The sequence below is a fragment of the Amia ocellicauda genome, chromosome 17 (assembly GCF_036373705.1).
Source record: "Amia ocellicauda isolate fAmiCal2 chromosome 17, fAmiCal2.hap1, whole genome shotgun sequence".
Taxonomy (NCBI): domain Eukaryota; kingdom Metazoa; phylum Chordata; class Actinopteri; order Amiiformes; family Amiidae; genus Amia; species Amia ocellicauda.
In genome coordinates this window covers 9,995,061-10,011,093 of record NC_089866.1, presented here as the reverse complement: position 1 = coordinate 10,011,093, position 16,033 = coordinate 9,995,061, and the positions used below count along the sequence as shown (strand labels likewise).

The window sequence follows — 16,033 nt, the reverse complement described above, 5'->3', positions numbered from 1 at the left end:
CACAGCACGCACACGCACACGCACGCACACAGCACACAGCACACAGCACGCACACGCACGCACACAGCACGCACACGCACACGCACACAGCACGCACACGCACACAGCACGCACACGCACACGCACACAGCACGCACACAGCACGCACACGCACGCACACAGCACGCACACGCACACAGCACGCACACGCACACAGCACGCACACGCACACGCACGCACACAGCACGCACACGCACACGCACACAGCACGCACACGCACACGCACACAGCACGCACACGCACACGCACACGCACGCACACAGCACGCACACGCACACAGCACGCACACGCACACGCACACGCACACAGCACGCACACGCACGCACACGCACACGCACACGCCTCACCCCGGCCTGCCTCAGCTGGCGCCCCCTTGTGGACGCACCGCACACCCGCTGGAGACGTGCATGTACTTGTATGTTTATTGATGTCTTGAAATAACTCTTTTTTGAAACGTGACGTAGTGCATTCGTAATATGCAGTAGGCTGAACCTGAACGCAACGCACCAAACGAGCACGATGGGGCGAATGGCCTCCTCCCGTGTGTAAAATGTCTGATGTTCCTATGTATACATCTGTAGATCATGTCTGCATGATTCCTTTCCCATCCCTGCGCTGCTGTGTTGCAGGATTGCGCACAGCCTGCAGGACAGCAATTCTGCGCCGATTTGCAGAAGCAACACGTGGTCTCCTGCTGGCCTAACCTGCAGTGACGCGCACTCTGTGCAGTCGTTAAACGGAAGCTAAATATATTACTATGACTTTTTAAGGTTGGTATCACATACGGTGCCGCTTGCAGCTCATACAAGTTCCCGCCAGAGCTGAGCTATCGGGGTAGCGTGGCCGAGTGGTCTAAGGCGCTGGATTTAGGCTCCAGTCATTTCGATGGCGTGGGTTCGAATCCCACCGCTGCCAGACGGGTTACTTTTTGTTTGCCAAGGACAGCTTCCATCAAGTTGCAGAACTTCCATCATTTTCAACGCATATTTATTTCAAACCGTATTAATGATTTTAAACACCTTAAAAATCTATTTAAGAATAGCGCTAAGCGAAAACAAGCTCGAAACATCTTTATCACGGCCAATGCACATCTACGCAGTGCTGAATATAAATATATAAATACTGTGTAATATCTAACATGTAAAGAATTTAACATTTTTTTTTCTATAAAGAAACTGAAATCACCCGTCAGGTGTCAAGCAAGTCGTGACGTTTGATACCGATTCCGAACGATTGGACTTTGTTAGATATTCTGCCATATTGCTGAGTGACACACAATAACCCTTACATTTTTAGTAACGAAGACTTACTTAGTGTGTCATATTTGATACAATTATATATATATACAAGTCATATGAATTATAAATGCTTATGATCCACATAGTGCAGCGTTGTACAGAGACCGTTAAGAGGGACACTTTTGGATCACAGGACATGACATGAGGACAACAGTCTACAATTTATGATCGATTTTGATCTTGATGGATTTTTTGTTTTTAAATATCCGTGTAACATTTTGAAATCCAGAGTTCCATCCTTATACTATCAGCAAAGCTATGTAATGATTATCCTTGTGTTTCTTTGTGAAATTGACATGGAGAGACAAAACGCCTAATTGTTAAGAGTTCAAACTGATCGAGGATGCTTAGAAGTTTGACAAGTGTGAAATAGATAATTTTCACCAGGTTTCTCTTCTGTTGTTACAAAATCTGCTCACACAGATGTCAGCTTTAATCTTTTAGTGCACAGATACAGTCATTTACAAAGACTAGCAAAGTGATAGATAGATAGATAGATAGATAGATAGATAGATATATTCAGAGGAAAGCCTTGACATGAATACTGTTGTGTAGGAATTAGAGAGACTGGGATTCAAAGTGAAATCATGAACATTTATTTTTTATTGACAAAAAAATATAAGCTTAACATGTTTAAGTGAAAGACAGAATCTCTTTAAGATACTGTTTCAACATTTGACAGTTTTGTATGTTAATATTGCTTTTGTTGTTGTTGTGAAAGTATGAATTCAATATATTCAATATGATTATTGCTAAATTAGAAAACACAACTCAAGAAACACAAAATCAACAAAGACCTCCTGATCACAACCCCAGTGTACCCCAGTGAATTACTGATATTTGTAACCAAATAAATAAATAAATATACATACATAAATAAAATGTATAAAGCACGAGAGAAAGCTTGGGCTATTGCAAAGAAATCATAGGCATCCAAACACAATGAAAAATAACCACCACTTTATATATATATATATATATATATATATATATATATATATATATATATATATATATATATATATATATATATATATATTTATTTATATATTATTAAAAACATTCTTCATACCCTGCAGTTCATATTGCAAACTCAAACCAAAGTCTACATCTCAATACACTTTACTCTACAGCCACAGAAGAGGCTCAAAGCTCAGTCAAGGTGAATGCCTTTAAAATGGGACCGTCTGTAAGAATGAGGCACTACTGCAAACTGAGGACTGTACTTGCAGAACAAACTATTCATCAGTGAAATTATGGATTAATTGCTTTACAGTAATAGCAATAAAATATGACTGATTCTGTACATCATGGGTCTGATTTTTTCTTGCAATTAACTTAGAATGGGTAGCCGGCCTATAGTTTGCCCAAAGGCAAATATAGAATCTGTCTTTTTATAAGTTGGTTAATTAGGACATTTGTTCACACTAATAAGGAATTACTCCTCTTCCTTCTCAGGAATGCCTGGGCAGGAGCAGCTGCAGAGCCACACACCATCTGCATGTGTCAGTTCACTGTAGACATGCTGGTTGAATGCCAATGACCAAATTAACATGTAATGGAAAGTCATTCTTAATAAATACATAAATAAAATGTATTGGTTCCAAATCACAGCAAAATAATATTTTGAATCACAGAAAAATATCTTCACACACATCTTTACACACACTATCTGTTGCTTTTCCAAACTCCAGCAGCAGTTTGTAATGTTCCCCAACTTCCCAGATATTTTTCTCAGTGAGACGGAAGCAGGGAGGCCTCCTCCGTTGCTGCAGTGCTGCTCCAGGATCACGGCCCTCCTCACTGGCACCAGCATCACAGACAGGCATGTAAGTAACAGGAAGCACTTCAGAATCCCATCTATGTGTCTGCTCTATGATATAGAGCCAGGCAGCTGCAGTCCAGCAGAACCCCAGTCTCTGTGAACCACCAGCTGCTTAAAACATGTACAAACTATGATCAATGTGTTCAGTTGAGAAAACAGCTGGTCTAATTGAGCACTTGAAATCCATAAGACCCTGCAGGCATCCTGGACCGGAGCTTCCCAGTGCCGGTGTTGTGGTGTGGAGTGAACTGTAGAGGGCCTCAGAGAGCTGGCCTGGGCACTGCTAGGGCAACAGTTCAGCAGTGCTAGCTGGGCAGGTCAGCCGCAGGGCAGTAATTAAGGTTGAGTGACAGCAAAAGATGCAAAATGATGCCTGAGGTCGACCCACCCAGTTGACCCCAATATTCTGCATATATGAGGCATGATTTCGCAGAGAATCAAGGGAAACCAAACAGGTAGAAGTGGACCCCCAGTACAACCTGCAACACTGCAGTGAGTCCAGATGCAGGAGAAAGAGTTATGCGAAAGGGGAGGGGGGTGGAGTTAGCAATAATTTAAATAAAATGACCCAAATACCCCAGAAGCAATGGGGGGACACAGCCACCAGCAGGAGTCTCAGATTGGCAGTTCCTCCTGGCGTGGTCACCAAGCAGGACTAGGACAGCGTGGTGTTGGAGCTCTCCTGCCCAGACCGGTCCTGCCAGAAGCAGGAGAAGAACAGCAGAGCCACCAGGCTGAGGAAGAGCAGGCCGGCCCTGAAACAGAGCAGGAGGAGGCCGGGCCGCGGCTGCCGTGTCTTCAGGTAGTGGTGCACCGAGTCGGCCAGGTCATACCTCTTGGGACAGAAGCCCAGCTGCCTGCAGGCCTTGTCGATCTTGAAGGTGTGGGTGACGGCGATGTTTCTCACCTGGGGCAAAGCAACCGGACGGGAGGGAATCGTGATGCTCAGTATACTACACTGTTTTACCAAGATAATGTAGAAGCCTGCAGCATCTGTAGAACTCACCAGCAAGCAAGCTGCTTACAGAAAAACAAAATTTAAATTTAAAATGGAAGTGCATTGTCATAAAGAGGTAAGAGGTTTTAAAAGTGTTGACACCGTGAACAGCGCTGGTGTATGGACTGTGCCATGTAGAGTGCAATACAACAGTCAGTTTGATATTTCACCACACGAGGGCAGACTAGGACTATAGTTTTATCTTGTTAGTATACCTTAGGTGCCCTTGAGTCATAATTTTATATTATTCAGGAATTACATGTCGTGATGTTATTAATGTAATGAAAACATTTATATAAACAGAATTTTCCAGGTAGTCACCGAAGTACAAAATTACAAAGATGTAGATGTCCTTCTCTGTTTGAAGACGGATTAAATCTCCACACAGAGCCCCAGAGCCCAGCCACCCTCCCTTAGCTGTAGCCCCTTATTACAGTACGATGCTCTCAGTGTCAGGGTTGCAGGATGGGAGAAGGAGAGACTGGCAGTGGCATCTGCAGGTCAGACGCTTTGCTAAAACGTACAGTTTATGCCTCCCTTTAAGAGAACAGAGACTTGCAAGGGCTCGATTGTAGCATGCCTGCAGAGCTCCATTTATTTTCTTACTGGATGGTGGATTAGGTAACTGTGTGGAGAATGAATGCTGTATTATGGGATCCTGGGTGGGCCACCCCTGGTATGGGCAGGTCCCAGAGACCCCTCTCAGCCCAGGAGGAACGACCCTTTGGTGAGGAGATTCCAGAAACCTCTGCAGGAGACCTGGGCGGCCCAGTGCTATTCATCTGGACAGTCAAACCGAAACAAAGTATAGGGCTTTTTCCTAAATGCCACCATCTTCTCACATCTCTCGGTGAATAGAATCCTTTGTAGCACATGACAATTACCACCGTACAATTTACTAGGGCTTAGTTCACAGCTGAAAAAGCATTCCAGAATTCCCTCCAGGATTTATCTGTAACTTGGTCTTGAAGGCTACAGCACTAACACAGGAGAGATACAGCGAGCTATTATGGGGTCTACAGAGCATGTGCTGTAAGAGAGCACTGCCCACCACAAACTGGGCATCCATCAGCCTAATGTATATCTCTGGCAGGGACTCTCAACAGTGAGACAGTCCTGATTTGAACCAGTGATCTTAATTAACCCGAGTTAAATCAAGGTGTATAAAAAGTCCTTATATTATTGTCAAGAATTGTGATCGACCAACTGACGGTCTACATACACATTCAATACAATGTCAGTCGCTTCCCAGGCAGGTCATCGTGAGGGAGTGTTTGTCTGTCTGTCAGGAGGACATGAACCATTTCCTCAGACGAGCCTCGGTACGCCGTTGAGTCTCCTGTGCTGGAGCCAGTGTTTGGCAGCGACAGATGGAGTCTCATCTTTTATTTAAACACAATCATAAATTTTACAGCCATGCCACTAGACCTGCCCCTTTGACAGTGTCTTGAGTTTCTCATTGCGTATTAATGAAGGGGTTTCGGGCTATCAAAAAACTAAGGTACGGTATTGTAGGATTTTTTTTTTTTCCTGTAATGACACAAAATGTGCAATAACAGCCATCATAGATGTTCAGCCTTGGTAATTATGGCTCCCTTGTTATTTGAGCGCATCCCTCTCTTTGCGCCTGCAGGACACGATATTCTAAAGCAATTTGCGTGTTGAACAGCACAGGAGCCGTCGGTTTGTCAGTTAGCAGAAGTGAAGCTACATCTGCTGAATCAGTTGAAACCGCTTTGATGAGGCCTTAATAACAGGAAGCTCCCAGAACAACCTGACAAGCCTGCTCATACTGCACGGCCTTTTCTGTTCTTCTCTGTAACCTTTCATGTTCTTAATTAGTTTCCCATAAAAGAAATAACTCTCCAGGAAGAGAGCATGAGAGAGAGAGAGAGAGAGAGAGAGAGAGAGAGAGAGAGAGAGAAGAGAGAGAGAGCAAGAGAGAGAGAGAAAGAAGATAGATCCATCAGCAATTTTGCTATGGAAACCTGATGCAGAATGGCCTTGTCGCGCTGACCGTGGTACACTGAGACCTGGCCACAGACAATCAGCCCACACTGAGAGCAGAGTGTGACGAGGGTTGGCGTTGCTGGGGCACAGCCAAGCATGACAATACAGTCCAGGTCAGACTGCCCTCCGTTCTGATGCTATAATTGCATCTCTGCAGACCTGTAATGATGTAGCTGCACACTGCATTAACGAACACTGTGGGGCCGCCCTCTCTCGCACACTGACAGCCCTACCAGCAGAGTGATTGCGAGAGGATGGAGCACACTAAAAATAAACAGCACAGATGGGTGTTTGCAAGGAATAATAATAATAATAATAATAATAATAATAATAATACAAGGCAGGCCGGAGCAGGAGCCTTAGAAACTCCAGGTCTCAGGATCTGCAATGGCTTCCATTTCTTTTCTTTTTCCGCCTGTTTTCCCACCCGAGTTCTCATCTACTTAATAGAGTGAATTATCTGCTTAATTGAAGAAGCTTCATTTAATTCCCAGGCCCCCAAGCCTTGTTTTAATGATATAAGCTTGTGTATAAAAGCTGCAGCAGTGCGGCCTTGGGGGACAGGGCGTCTCACAGACCTGGGGCCGGCGTGTCAGCCCCGGTGAGGTGGTGGCAGCAGTACCTCGTTCCTGGTGAAGAGCAGTGGCACCTGGACGACCGGCCTCAGGGCCACGTGCACACACTCCATCAGGACAGCTGGAAAACAGCAGGGGAAACAACGCTGGATTCGACGCACTGCTCCTGTTTGGCAACACACACTCGCACACACGCATTCACTGACACACATACACACTGACTCTGACACACTCAACACACATGCAGTCACCCACTCACATTTACACATCCACTCATAGGCATAGGTTTACGGGGGGCCGGGACTTGTCACCCCCAATATCGAGAGTGTGAATTTGTGGCCCTCAATCACAGGTATCCTCTACATTTTATGAAAGACATTAGTGGAGGATGAGGACGTACCTGCAGTGTAAACCAAGGAGACTGGCAGGTGTATCACAGGCCGACTGTGGCCCAGCTTCTCAAACTGAAAGCAAAACCGAGAGAGGACAAACACGTTTATAACTGGAGGCTGAGAGCTGCACACACACTCAAAATGCGCACCAACCAATCAAAGTAGAGCACAGTCGCTTGATTCGAAAGTAAACACCTTGACTTGCAGTACATTAGACACCCTGTTTTGATGACACAATTTCAAAAGACGCAGTGTATGGCATTTATGAAGCCATTCATTAACTGCTGCCATTCAGGCAGTTTACAGGCAGAACAGAAAGGCCACTCACACCTCACACATCCTCTTGCATAATACAATTACCCGCCGGTGTCTAGTAACACACAGAGAGCTCAAAGAGGGATGGCATAACATGTCATTCTATACATGCAATTATATTGCCACCAGTCCAGAAATGCATACAGCACAGAGCGGCAGATTGAATCGCAAACGCACTGAAAGTGTAGGTCACGGATATGTCACAAGCATGGCTCATTCTTACACGGCATTTGCACTGTGAAGTTTATAATGAAGCATGCCGCAGTGCATTTTTACCAGACTTTATTGAAGTAAAAAGACACTTGTCTGAAGGGTTTACATATCTCTACAATACCATTTAGCTTGCATTTACGGTCCGTTCCCTGGGCCCTGCTGGAAGGGAGGAACCCCTGGGAAGAGCAGCTTGAGGCCACCTTGTTGGCTTGCTTCCCTTCTCAATTGGAATCAGTTGATCACAATGTGTCAAACACAGCCTGGAGAAGGAGCAAGGCAGAGGAAGGGAGGGTAGCAGGTAACCTGGGACCTGCAGGGTATTGGCCAGGCCTGACTGGACACTGGTAGTCACTGGACACTGAGATGACACTGGAGAAAGAGGCCACAGGCTACACTGGTGTATGTGGTGAAACCTGAGCCCTAGACGGTTGAAAACAACCCAGATGCCCAGATTGGAGAACTGTCCAGAACTGTCCAGAACTGGAGAACAGCTCTACCTGGGGCCTGATATTTGGAGTCGAAATGCAGACCAGCCATTAAATGACAACTCACCAGAGGCATTAACCACTCAAACAGGTTGACCGCCTCTCCGTCATTGATGTAGTAGGCCTGTCCGCTCTGTAACACAAGAGCGAGAGTGAGAGCCGGCTGGGGTGTGATTATATAAGCGCCTCCTGTGATATGCCATGTTAAAACCACTGCAGACAATGCCACCAGGTTAAAGCATGGAGAGGTGTGGTCAACCAAGATACAAACTACAGACAACCATGGTAAAGCACAACAAACTATAGGAAAAGCAATTCGAAAATAAGTGAAATTGCTGTGCAAGTTTGTCGTGGTAAAATCTAATGACCGAGGCACAAGCACTGTAAAGTAATGATAAGAGTTATATGTAAAATGACAGATATTAGACAGCCTGTCATTCTTGTATAACGCAACAAGACACAGTGATGACTGGCAACTGAAACATATATATATGTAAATATGAAGACGCCACTATGATGCGAGATCTGTAGGCAATTTAACCCCTAATCCACAATGTTCTAGAAGCTATTCGTTTTTGAGAGGAAGTGGGTATCTTTGGAGTTACAGGGTCTTGCAAGGTCTAGCAACTAAATCCATCGAACAAATACAAACAAACCAATGAATAGCACTGACGGACTATATTCAGGAATGCAAACACCTCTGGGGTAGAGATCCATTTGAGACAGAGAACATTTTGTGACTAAACTGGAGGTTTTCACACAAGGGCAGGTCAGTACAACTGGGCAGCCGGGCCAGGCCAAGGCTGGATGGGTGTCCTCGTACAGACTACAATAGCACTCACGGCGACGAAGTGCTTCCCTGCTGTCAGCGCCTCTGCGGCCAGCACATGCGCCATCACCAGGTTATCCACGTGCACCCAGTTAATCTTGGCATTGCGGTTCCCAAAGCTGAAGCTGAACAGCCGTCTCTCAATGTTGACCTGCAGAGCGGTGGACAGGGATGGTACAAGACTGTGTCAATGGGCAGCGTGGAGCTCGGTGAAGAGCAAGGTATCAAATTAGAGGAGGTTAAAGTCTCCCATTTTGCCAATAGATGATGAATCCCAGAATATAAATCCAGCAGCTTTTGCATAAACAGCCTCTGACCAAAAACAGTTTGCAAATCTTCCTTGGTTTTCTTAGAGGTTGATAGGTGTGAGGATGTGGAAAGTGTACAGCAGTGTAGCAAGCATTTACTATGAATTAGGTTAAGCAAGATACACATTATAATGTACAAGGACCTATTAGCAAGCTTGTCCTTTAGTAACCCCTGCATATATATATATAGATGGGGCTTCTCTTGGTCTCCAGAGATGGAGCTGTAATGAGATATTCGAAAAAGGTCAATTAATATTGCGCGCATGTTATGTGCATTGTGCAGGCTAAAGGCCACAGGATTTAATTGCCTCTGGGTACAAACTACAAACTGTTTGGATACCGGATCATCTGGTTAGGGCAGGCCAAATTCGAAAGGAAAAAAACAGTTACTCCAAGCAAGAGTGTTGATAGCCTCCTGAGGGGTTCAGAGTGTTGCCTGTGTATGAGTAATCGGAGCGGGACGGCTTGGGTACGGTATGCAACCAGGACCCCATACACTGCTGACTCAGCAAACGCCTCCAAGAACTCAACCTCAACCCCAGTATGTGGTGTATTTGTAGACTCTGGTGGGCTAGTGCCGAAACCACAGCAGGCCACTCGTACAGAATAAGCCATGTGACTCGTGCTTACTGCTACTCTCTGTAAGTGCCGTCGCTCTCCAGGCCCGTAGATGCCGGGGGGGCGCAGGACACAGGTTCGGAGGAAACCTCCATCTGGGGAGGGACAGAAAGATACACCAGTTCACATTTAGAGTCCGCCTGAGCCACCACCTCAGAATATAGCGCTTCAGCCTCAATCTTTTAGGAGTCGGAGGTCCTGTATCACTTGATCCTCCATTATGAACCACATGGGACAGACGGCAGCTCTGACTAATTAAACATATTATTGTTCATCTAATTGGCTTGTGTTAAACAAAACAAAAAAAACATGGTCTTTGACACTCCAGGACCAGGGCTGCCTGCCCCAGTTTTAGATTGTGATTAACCAGGCAATTTCAAAGCATTCTCCTGCTCCACATTGTGAGCCAACTCAATTCTACAAGTAAATAAAGTGCAAATGTGTGGAAAAGACATATAAAATAAGAACTTCATGGTAATCGTGGCTTTGGAGGATTGGTATTCTGGAGATGTGTGGTGGTAATGGTAGCTGCCCAACGACAGGAACGCAAAGTGTGGGAGCTGGTGATGAAACAGATCTGGTGAAGTCAGCACAATGTCAGCACATTGCTTCCCACTACTCACACCTCCCGCTGAATTATAGGAGCGCTCCTGTGTGTTTATCGGTGGCACCAACTGCATGAGGGCCTGGCCGACGAGTGTGGGCATCTCCCTGCATACCTGTGCAGCCATGGCCCACACGGCTGACAATAGCCCTCCGTTATTGTATTGTCTCGGCTAAATTTAAACTCACCAGTCTACAGGTTGCGCTGTATTGGGTTGCACTCCAGGCTTTATGTGAATTACCTTCACCTCCATTACCTCACTCACACACTGGCAGGTGCGTCGCAGGCATATGTTTAAATGGAAAAATTGGGTATATTTCTAATTATCTATTCCCTGCCACAATAGCTGATATCTGCGGTGTTGTTGGTTCCTAAGCCTCCACGATCAGCCTAGTGTGGCGTTTACCCTTCAGTGTCCTCCCGTTTGCAGACAGTATCATCTGATCTGCTACGGCTTTGGACTTGGAGTAATGATCCACCAACTGAAAGAAACACAGGGAAAACATCAGGGCTATCCTCAGTGCCAACTCTTTAAACAAACATGAAAAATTAAAGCAGTTTCTGAAGTGAGTTAATTCAGTTGAGGTAAGCTGCATAGTTGCTGACACTTGGAGAACAGAGGTTATGTCGATTGGACTTTTGCTTAATAAAGTTGACAATGTCCACCCGAACGCCAGGGCGACTCAATTTACATATAACAAAAAAAAATGTTTTAGAGATGCTGTGCTACTCATCGGATTTTCCTACAATTAAGTACCCTAATGCTAGTATACCATTTGAACATTGGATTTTTATTCTTTTATTGTGATTTGAGAAAACAATGATGCCCTACAGAAAGCACGAGTTAGCATGAAATCCCATGTTCTAGCGAAGTAAGGCACACTGAACAGTATGTTAAACCCATGGGAGGTCACTTTAAAACCAAGGTACATACAACCCCTGTAAAAAAACAACACAAAACACCTGTAGTAATATTACAAAGATCAACTTGCATTAGGCTCGGATCAATGCATACTCTATTGTGTTCTCTTCAAGTGGCCAGCGTCTGGCCTGAGGATAAATAAAAGATGCATGAACCGAAACTGGAAATCCCTAGACACAGTGGGATCGTATTCAGGCAGTGTCAGACCTTCAGCATCACAGACCCAAGCCTCACTTTCTCCGCTGTGGTAATAAAAGGGCGAAAATGTTTTTCTTTCTGGGGGACTGATTGACGAGCTCTTACTTTTGAAATTCCCTGCAGCACTCACAGCTGTGGGCCCCACACTATTACAGGCAGTATAAAGTTACGATTCAGCCTAAATTATGTAATAGGAATGGGCAAAAGGAAATAAGACTGTGTTTAAATACCAGGAGAAAATAAATATGATACTGATAACATACCTACAGGTCACAAATTGCTTCAAAGGGATCTTAAAATATGTCTGCAGTGTTCCTGCAACCTATTGGATCCCTGGTGGCTTATTTCATTTATGCATTCATTTAGTGACACTCATTTTGGGGGGATAAAGCGTGGTAAACAAAAGCAGAAGCTCAGGGCCAAGGGGATTAGAAGTATCACCAGATAAACGCCTGGATTAAGGCCATAATCCTGCCTGCCAGAGAATGAAAAATGACAAGTTCAGCCTCCTCCTGCTTGTGCAGCTTATCCACTTGAATTCCCTTGCCCTGGCATCGCACAATTAGCTTGCCTCTCTGTGCAAAGGCATTCGGCACTTGCCTGTTAGGGGCAGCACTTTCTGGTGCTGAAAGTTGAATTTCCTGTCTGAACCCTACCCTCTTATCCACAGGCATTCACTCCTACATCACACAACTGTATGGCTTTCGGGTTAGCACTAGGGATATGGGTTCCCTGGGTTACCTTGTCCAGAGGAACACATGGGACTGTCTCTTCATCGCCCTGCTCGATGGGACTGCCGGCGAACACCACATTCACCGTGCTGGTGTACACGAGCCTGGGGATGCTCCTCTGGGTGCACACTGTGGGCAAGAAGCATATCGACACAAGACTAAAGCTCCAGTTTCGCATGAGCGGCTGGAAAGAAAATGCCTCACTGTGGTCTCCAGCGATTACTCTCCTGACACAAAGACAGCTCTGGTGGGGTTTACTGAGCACCTGGATTTGCTTGCACTACTGTCAGCTTGTCACTGTACATGGAAGATTGGAAGATTAGACTGGATCCCAGGCTGCAGTTCACCATGTAGGAACTGCAAGAGGCTACTACAATTCCTGCTACTGCTTGGTGTAATTCACATAGTAAGAGCTTGTAACACATGTCCTGCCAGCATGGAGCCAAGATGTAAGCCAGCCCAGGACTGAAGGAGCTCAGTTTCTCACCTAGTGCTGCCCCGTGCTCCTGTTACCTTTGTAGTGGAACACAATGGTGCTTTTACCGCACACACGATTCACTGTCAGCTGTGCGTCTGGTCAAGAGGTGGGTGTGTGTTCAGGCCTGGGGGAAGTTGCTTACCATTAATGACATTGCTTGTCCCCCAAACGTTGACCGATTCAATCTGCTCTTTCTTCAGCTGAAAAATGCAGAGTAGAAGGTTACAATCAAACCTGAACAGCCAGCAGGATCAGGCCTCGGCCACACGATCAGCAAAGGCAAAGTCTTTTCCCGGCCCTATAGCCTTTTCACTTCTGGATTGCAGATAATCCTTTACCGACCATCGCATTCAAACAGCTCTGGCATATCATAGGAATGCTGGTGGTGGCATGCAACATATGTAATCATGTAACATTTGTAAAAGCGTTTTCTAAGAGTCCCTATCTGTTTAAAGCAAATATGACACATTACTGAACGATCACTGAAAACCTGACACTGATTACACTGTATATGGCGTGATTATTCCCCAGCCTCAGTCTCTTGCATCGTCAAGTGCTGGGAATGTACAGCCAGGACTATATCAATGCTACTCAGTGTCTGCAATGTGCCAAATATGTACAGGGAAATATAATTAAAGCATAACTTTGCCAGCAAAAATTGCAGAAATGTGTTTTGTATGCCCTCAAAGCTAAGTCACTCTTTTAGCAGCTGTTCTGTTTAAGTGTTTATAGACATGCTGAATGTGCTTGGAATGCAGGAATATTCTGGAGAGATTAAAAGGCATAGGATTACTGGGACTGTGGACAGGTACTGCCCTGGTGCAAACCAGATTCAGCTCATGTCCGTGATATTAAACTTTAAAGCACACCATGTAAAACAATTTAAAATGACATTAACAACAAAATCTCATTGTGTGGAAAACCAACTGGTTGATTGATGGGTGATAAACAATTAAACCATTTGCTACTGCACTCATACCAGACTGAGGTAGCCTGCCAGTGGTACCTCACAGAAGGGTCACACTGACCTGCTCTGGGCCGGACATCCCGTAGGAGGCTGTGTGAAATATACAGTCCACCCCCTCGCAGGCTGTAAAGAGAGCATCGTAGTCTCTAATGTCGCTCTGTAAATTAACAAACACAAAACAAAACAAAACACAGTATTCGTCTCTGAAGAATACAGGAGGCCCTGACCCTGGGAAGCAATTAAAAAAAAAATGAAGGTGACACACATTAATGATGAGGATCCATTGGGACCTATCAGAAAAAAGAGGCAGTTTTGAAAGGCCTTTTATCTGTCCTGCATGTTTCCTTTTCCAACCAGTCCTGCTGCTTCAACCTCTGTCTCACAAGGCATACATGCTTGTCTGTACAGGGAGTGGGATGAGTCCACATTAGCGGGAGAGCTGACTTAAATACTGGGCTGTCAATACTGTGTCAAAGATCTTTACAGATTCTCCTCAGGGAAATGCAGTATGCAACATTCATCAACAACGCCACTCGCTGCACAGCTCCAAAACACCTCCCCAATCATATCCAACAGCCGTCTGCACATTCTCCTTCAAGGATCACAAAACAAAAGGCAGCCCCAGCAAGAAAATGCCCTGCTTTACTCTTCTATACTCCCACAGCAGATCCTGTCTTGCCCTGAGTTTTTCTGATTGAATGCCAGGGATTTCCATCAGGTGCAGTTCACATTTAAGGTTCTGCAGTATTTATAAGGATGTGTTTAAAGCCCTGTGTGAAAAAAGTCACAAAGATAAGACAGTAAGACTCAATGATTACAGACATTATCCTCTGCACCCCAATATGTATGATGCCGTCAAGCTATCTTTACACTGGCATGACAGCCAGGTTTCCCCCATTAGTGCCGGTAGTGAAACTGTACACATAAGACAGCAGGAACAGGCGTGAGTGTGAACTGACATCCTGGAGGTTTGCTCTGAAAACCTGCTTGGTTCAGTTCAAAGCTGGGGCAAGATTCAATTCCAGTGCAGCGTGGCAGCGCCGGTAATGAACTCCCAGGCAGTTACATATCGGCGTATCTGTCAGTGAGCTAAATGAGCTCCGGCTGTTCGAACTACACAGACAGGAGGCAAGAGTTATGGTTTTGCAGCGTTTCCAGTAAAAGATCTGGGTTAGATTCCATTTTCTGCCTTAAACCCAGAGAGCGATGTTTCCTGCACTACAGAAGCTCATTACACGGTGATGAGCTGAGGTCCTTTAGACCTGAGTGGGCCGACTTCTCTAAACCACACTGCAGAAGCGTGACAAGACAGCGCTTTCAATCCCTCAATCATTAACCCACCCAGACACATCGGCTTGTCAGTTTTACTTTCAGACTGTGCAATTCAGGTCTATCGAGCAGTATACATGAATAAAGAAATACAAATGCCAATTAATATTAATATGTAAAAGAAGTGTTTTTTAATTATATATCTATTACATATATACACACAATATTGATTCTGCTCATTAGACCCTTTCAGTTTGTCTAAAATGTTTGCTCACCTCTCCATATGTATAGATATAAGGAAAAAAACAGATCTAACTATTCACTCAACCCCTTGTAAATGTAATTTAGGGGGGAAACTTTTTCACAGCTTAAGTAAGCTCCCCCCTCACCCTCATTGTACATCCTTTCCACAGGTTACCTGATGAAAGACAGCTCCTTGTGGGATTTCCCATCTGGGTTTCAGCAGGTCCAAGAGGATGACCGACACGCCACTGACGGCCAGGGCTCGGCCCAGACTGTGTCCGACGTATCCAGCACCCCCCGTCACCAGCACTTTCCCTGCCCCCCTCTGGTTGGCCGGCCCCACGTGCCAGCCCGTGCCGCAGTCGGAGCTCTTGCTCGTGTGCGGCACAACTCCATTAGACCTGCGCTTGGCGCTGCTGGGGGCAGAGCCGGTGCCATTCCTACAGGCATGCCCATTAGCCTGTATCCTGCAGAAGCCCACCTTCTGCTGTGGCTTGTATGGGCTTGTGAGCGAGTCTACCTGGCAGGGTGCACCATTAACCTTCATCCTGAGCACTGACATTCACTTCCACACAGAACTCTGCCTGGGAAGACAATGAAAAATCAATTAGAAGAAAAGGCAAAATAGTTTTACATAATACAAAAGCTAGATACCCCATCAGGTATTACCAGCAGTAGTTTTAGAGGAATGCTGCGGGAAATGCCTTAAGCCTATCC

General features: G+C 45.4%; 1 protein-coding gene and 1 non-coding gene across 2 annotated transcripts; one reads left to right on the top strand and one right to left on the bottom strand.

Annotated features, from left to right (window-relative positions):
* Window positions 1-872: 872 nt before the first annotated feature.
* On the top strand, window positions 873-954 carry trnal-uag (transfer RNA leucine (anticodon UAG)). The gene has a single exon. It is a non-coding gene; the product is annotated as a tRNA-Leu (tRNA).
* A 2,863-nt stretch (window positions 955-3,817) lies between these two features.
* sdr42e2 (short chain dehydrogenase/reductase family 42E, member 2) lies at window positions 3,818-15,863 on the bottom strand. Its single transcript, XM_066689919.1, has 11 exons — window positions 15,492-15,863; window positions 13,866-13,961; window positions 12,980-13,037; window positions 12,370-12,488; window positions 10,915-10,990; window positions 9,917-9,999; window positions 8,992-9,129; window positions 8,217-8,282; window positions 7,145-7,208; window positions 6,792-6,865; window positions 3,818-4,069 (listed from the first exon to the last, which is right to left on the bottom strand). Exons 1-11 carry the CDS (start codon window positions 15,861-15,863, stop codon window positions 3,818-3,820), a joined length of 1,398 nt encoding a protein of 465 aa, XP_066546016.1.
* Between the last annotated feature and the right edge of the window lie 170 nt (window positions 15,864-16,033).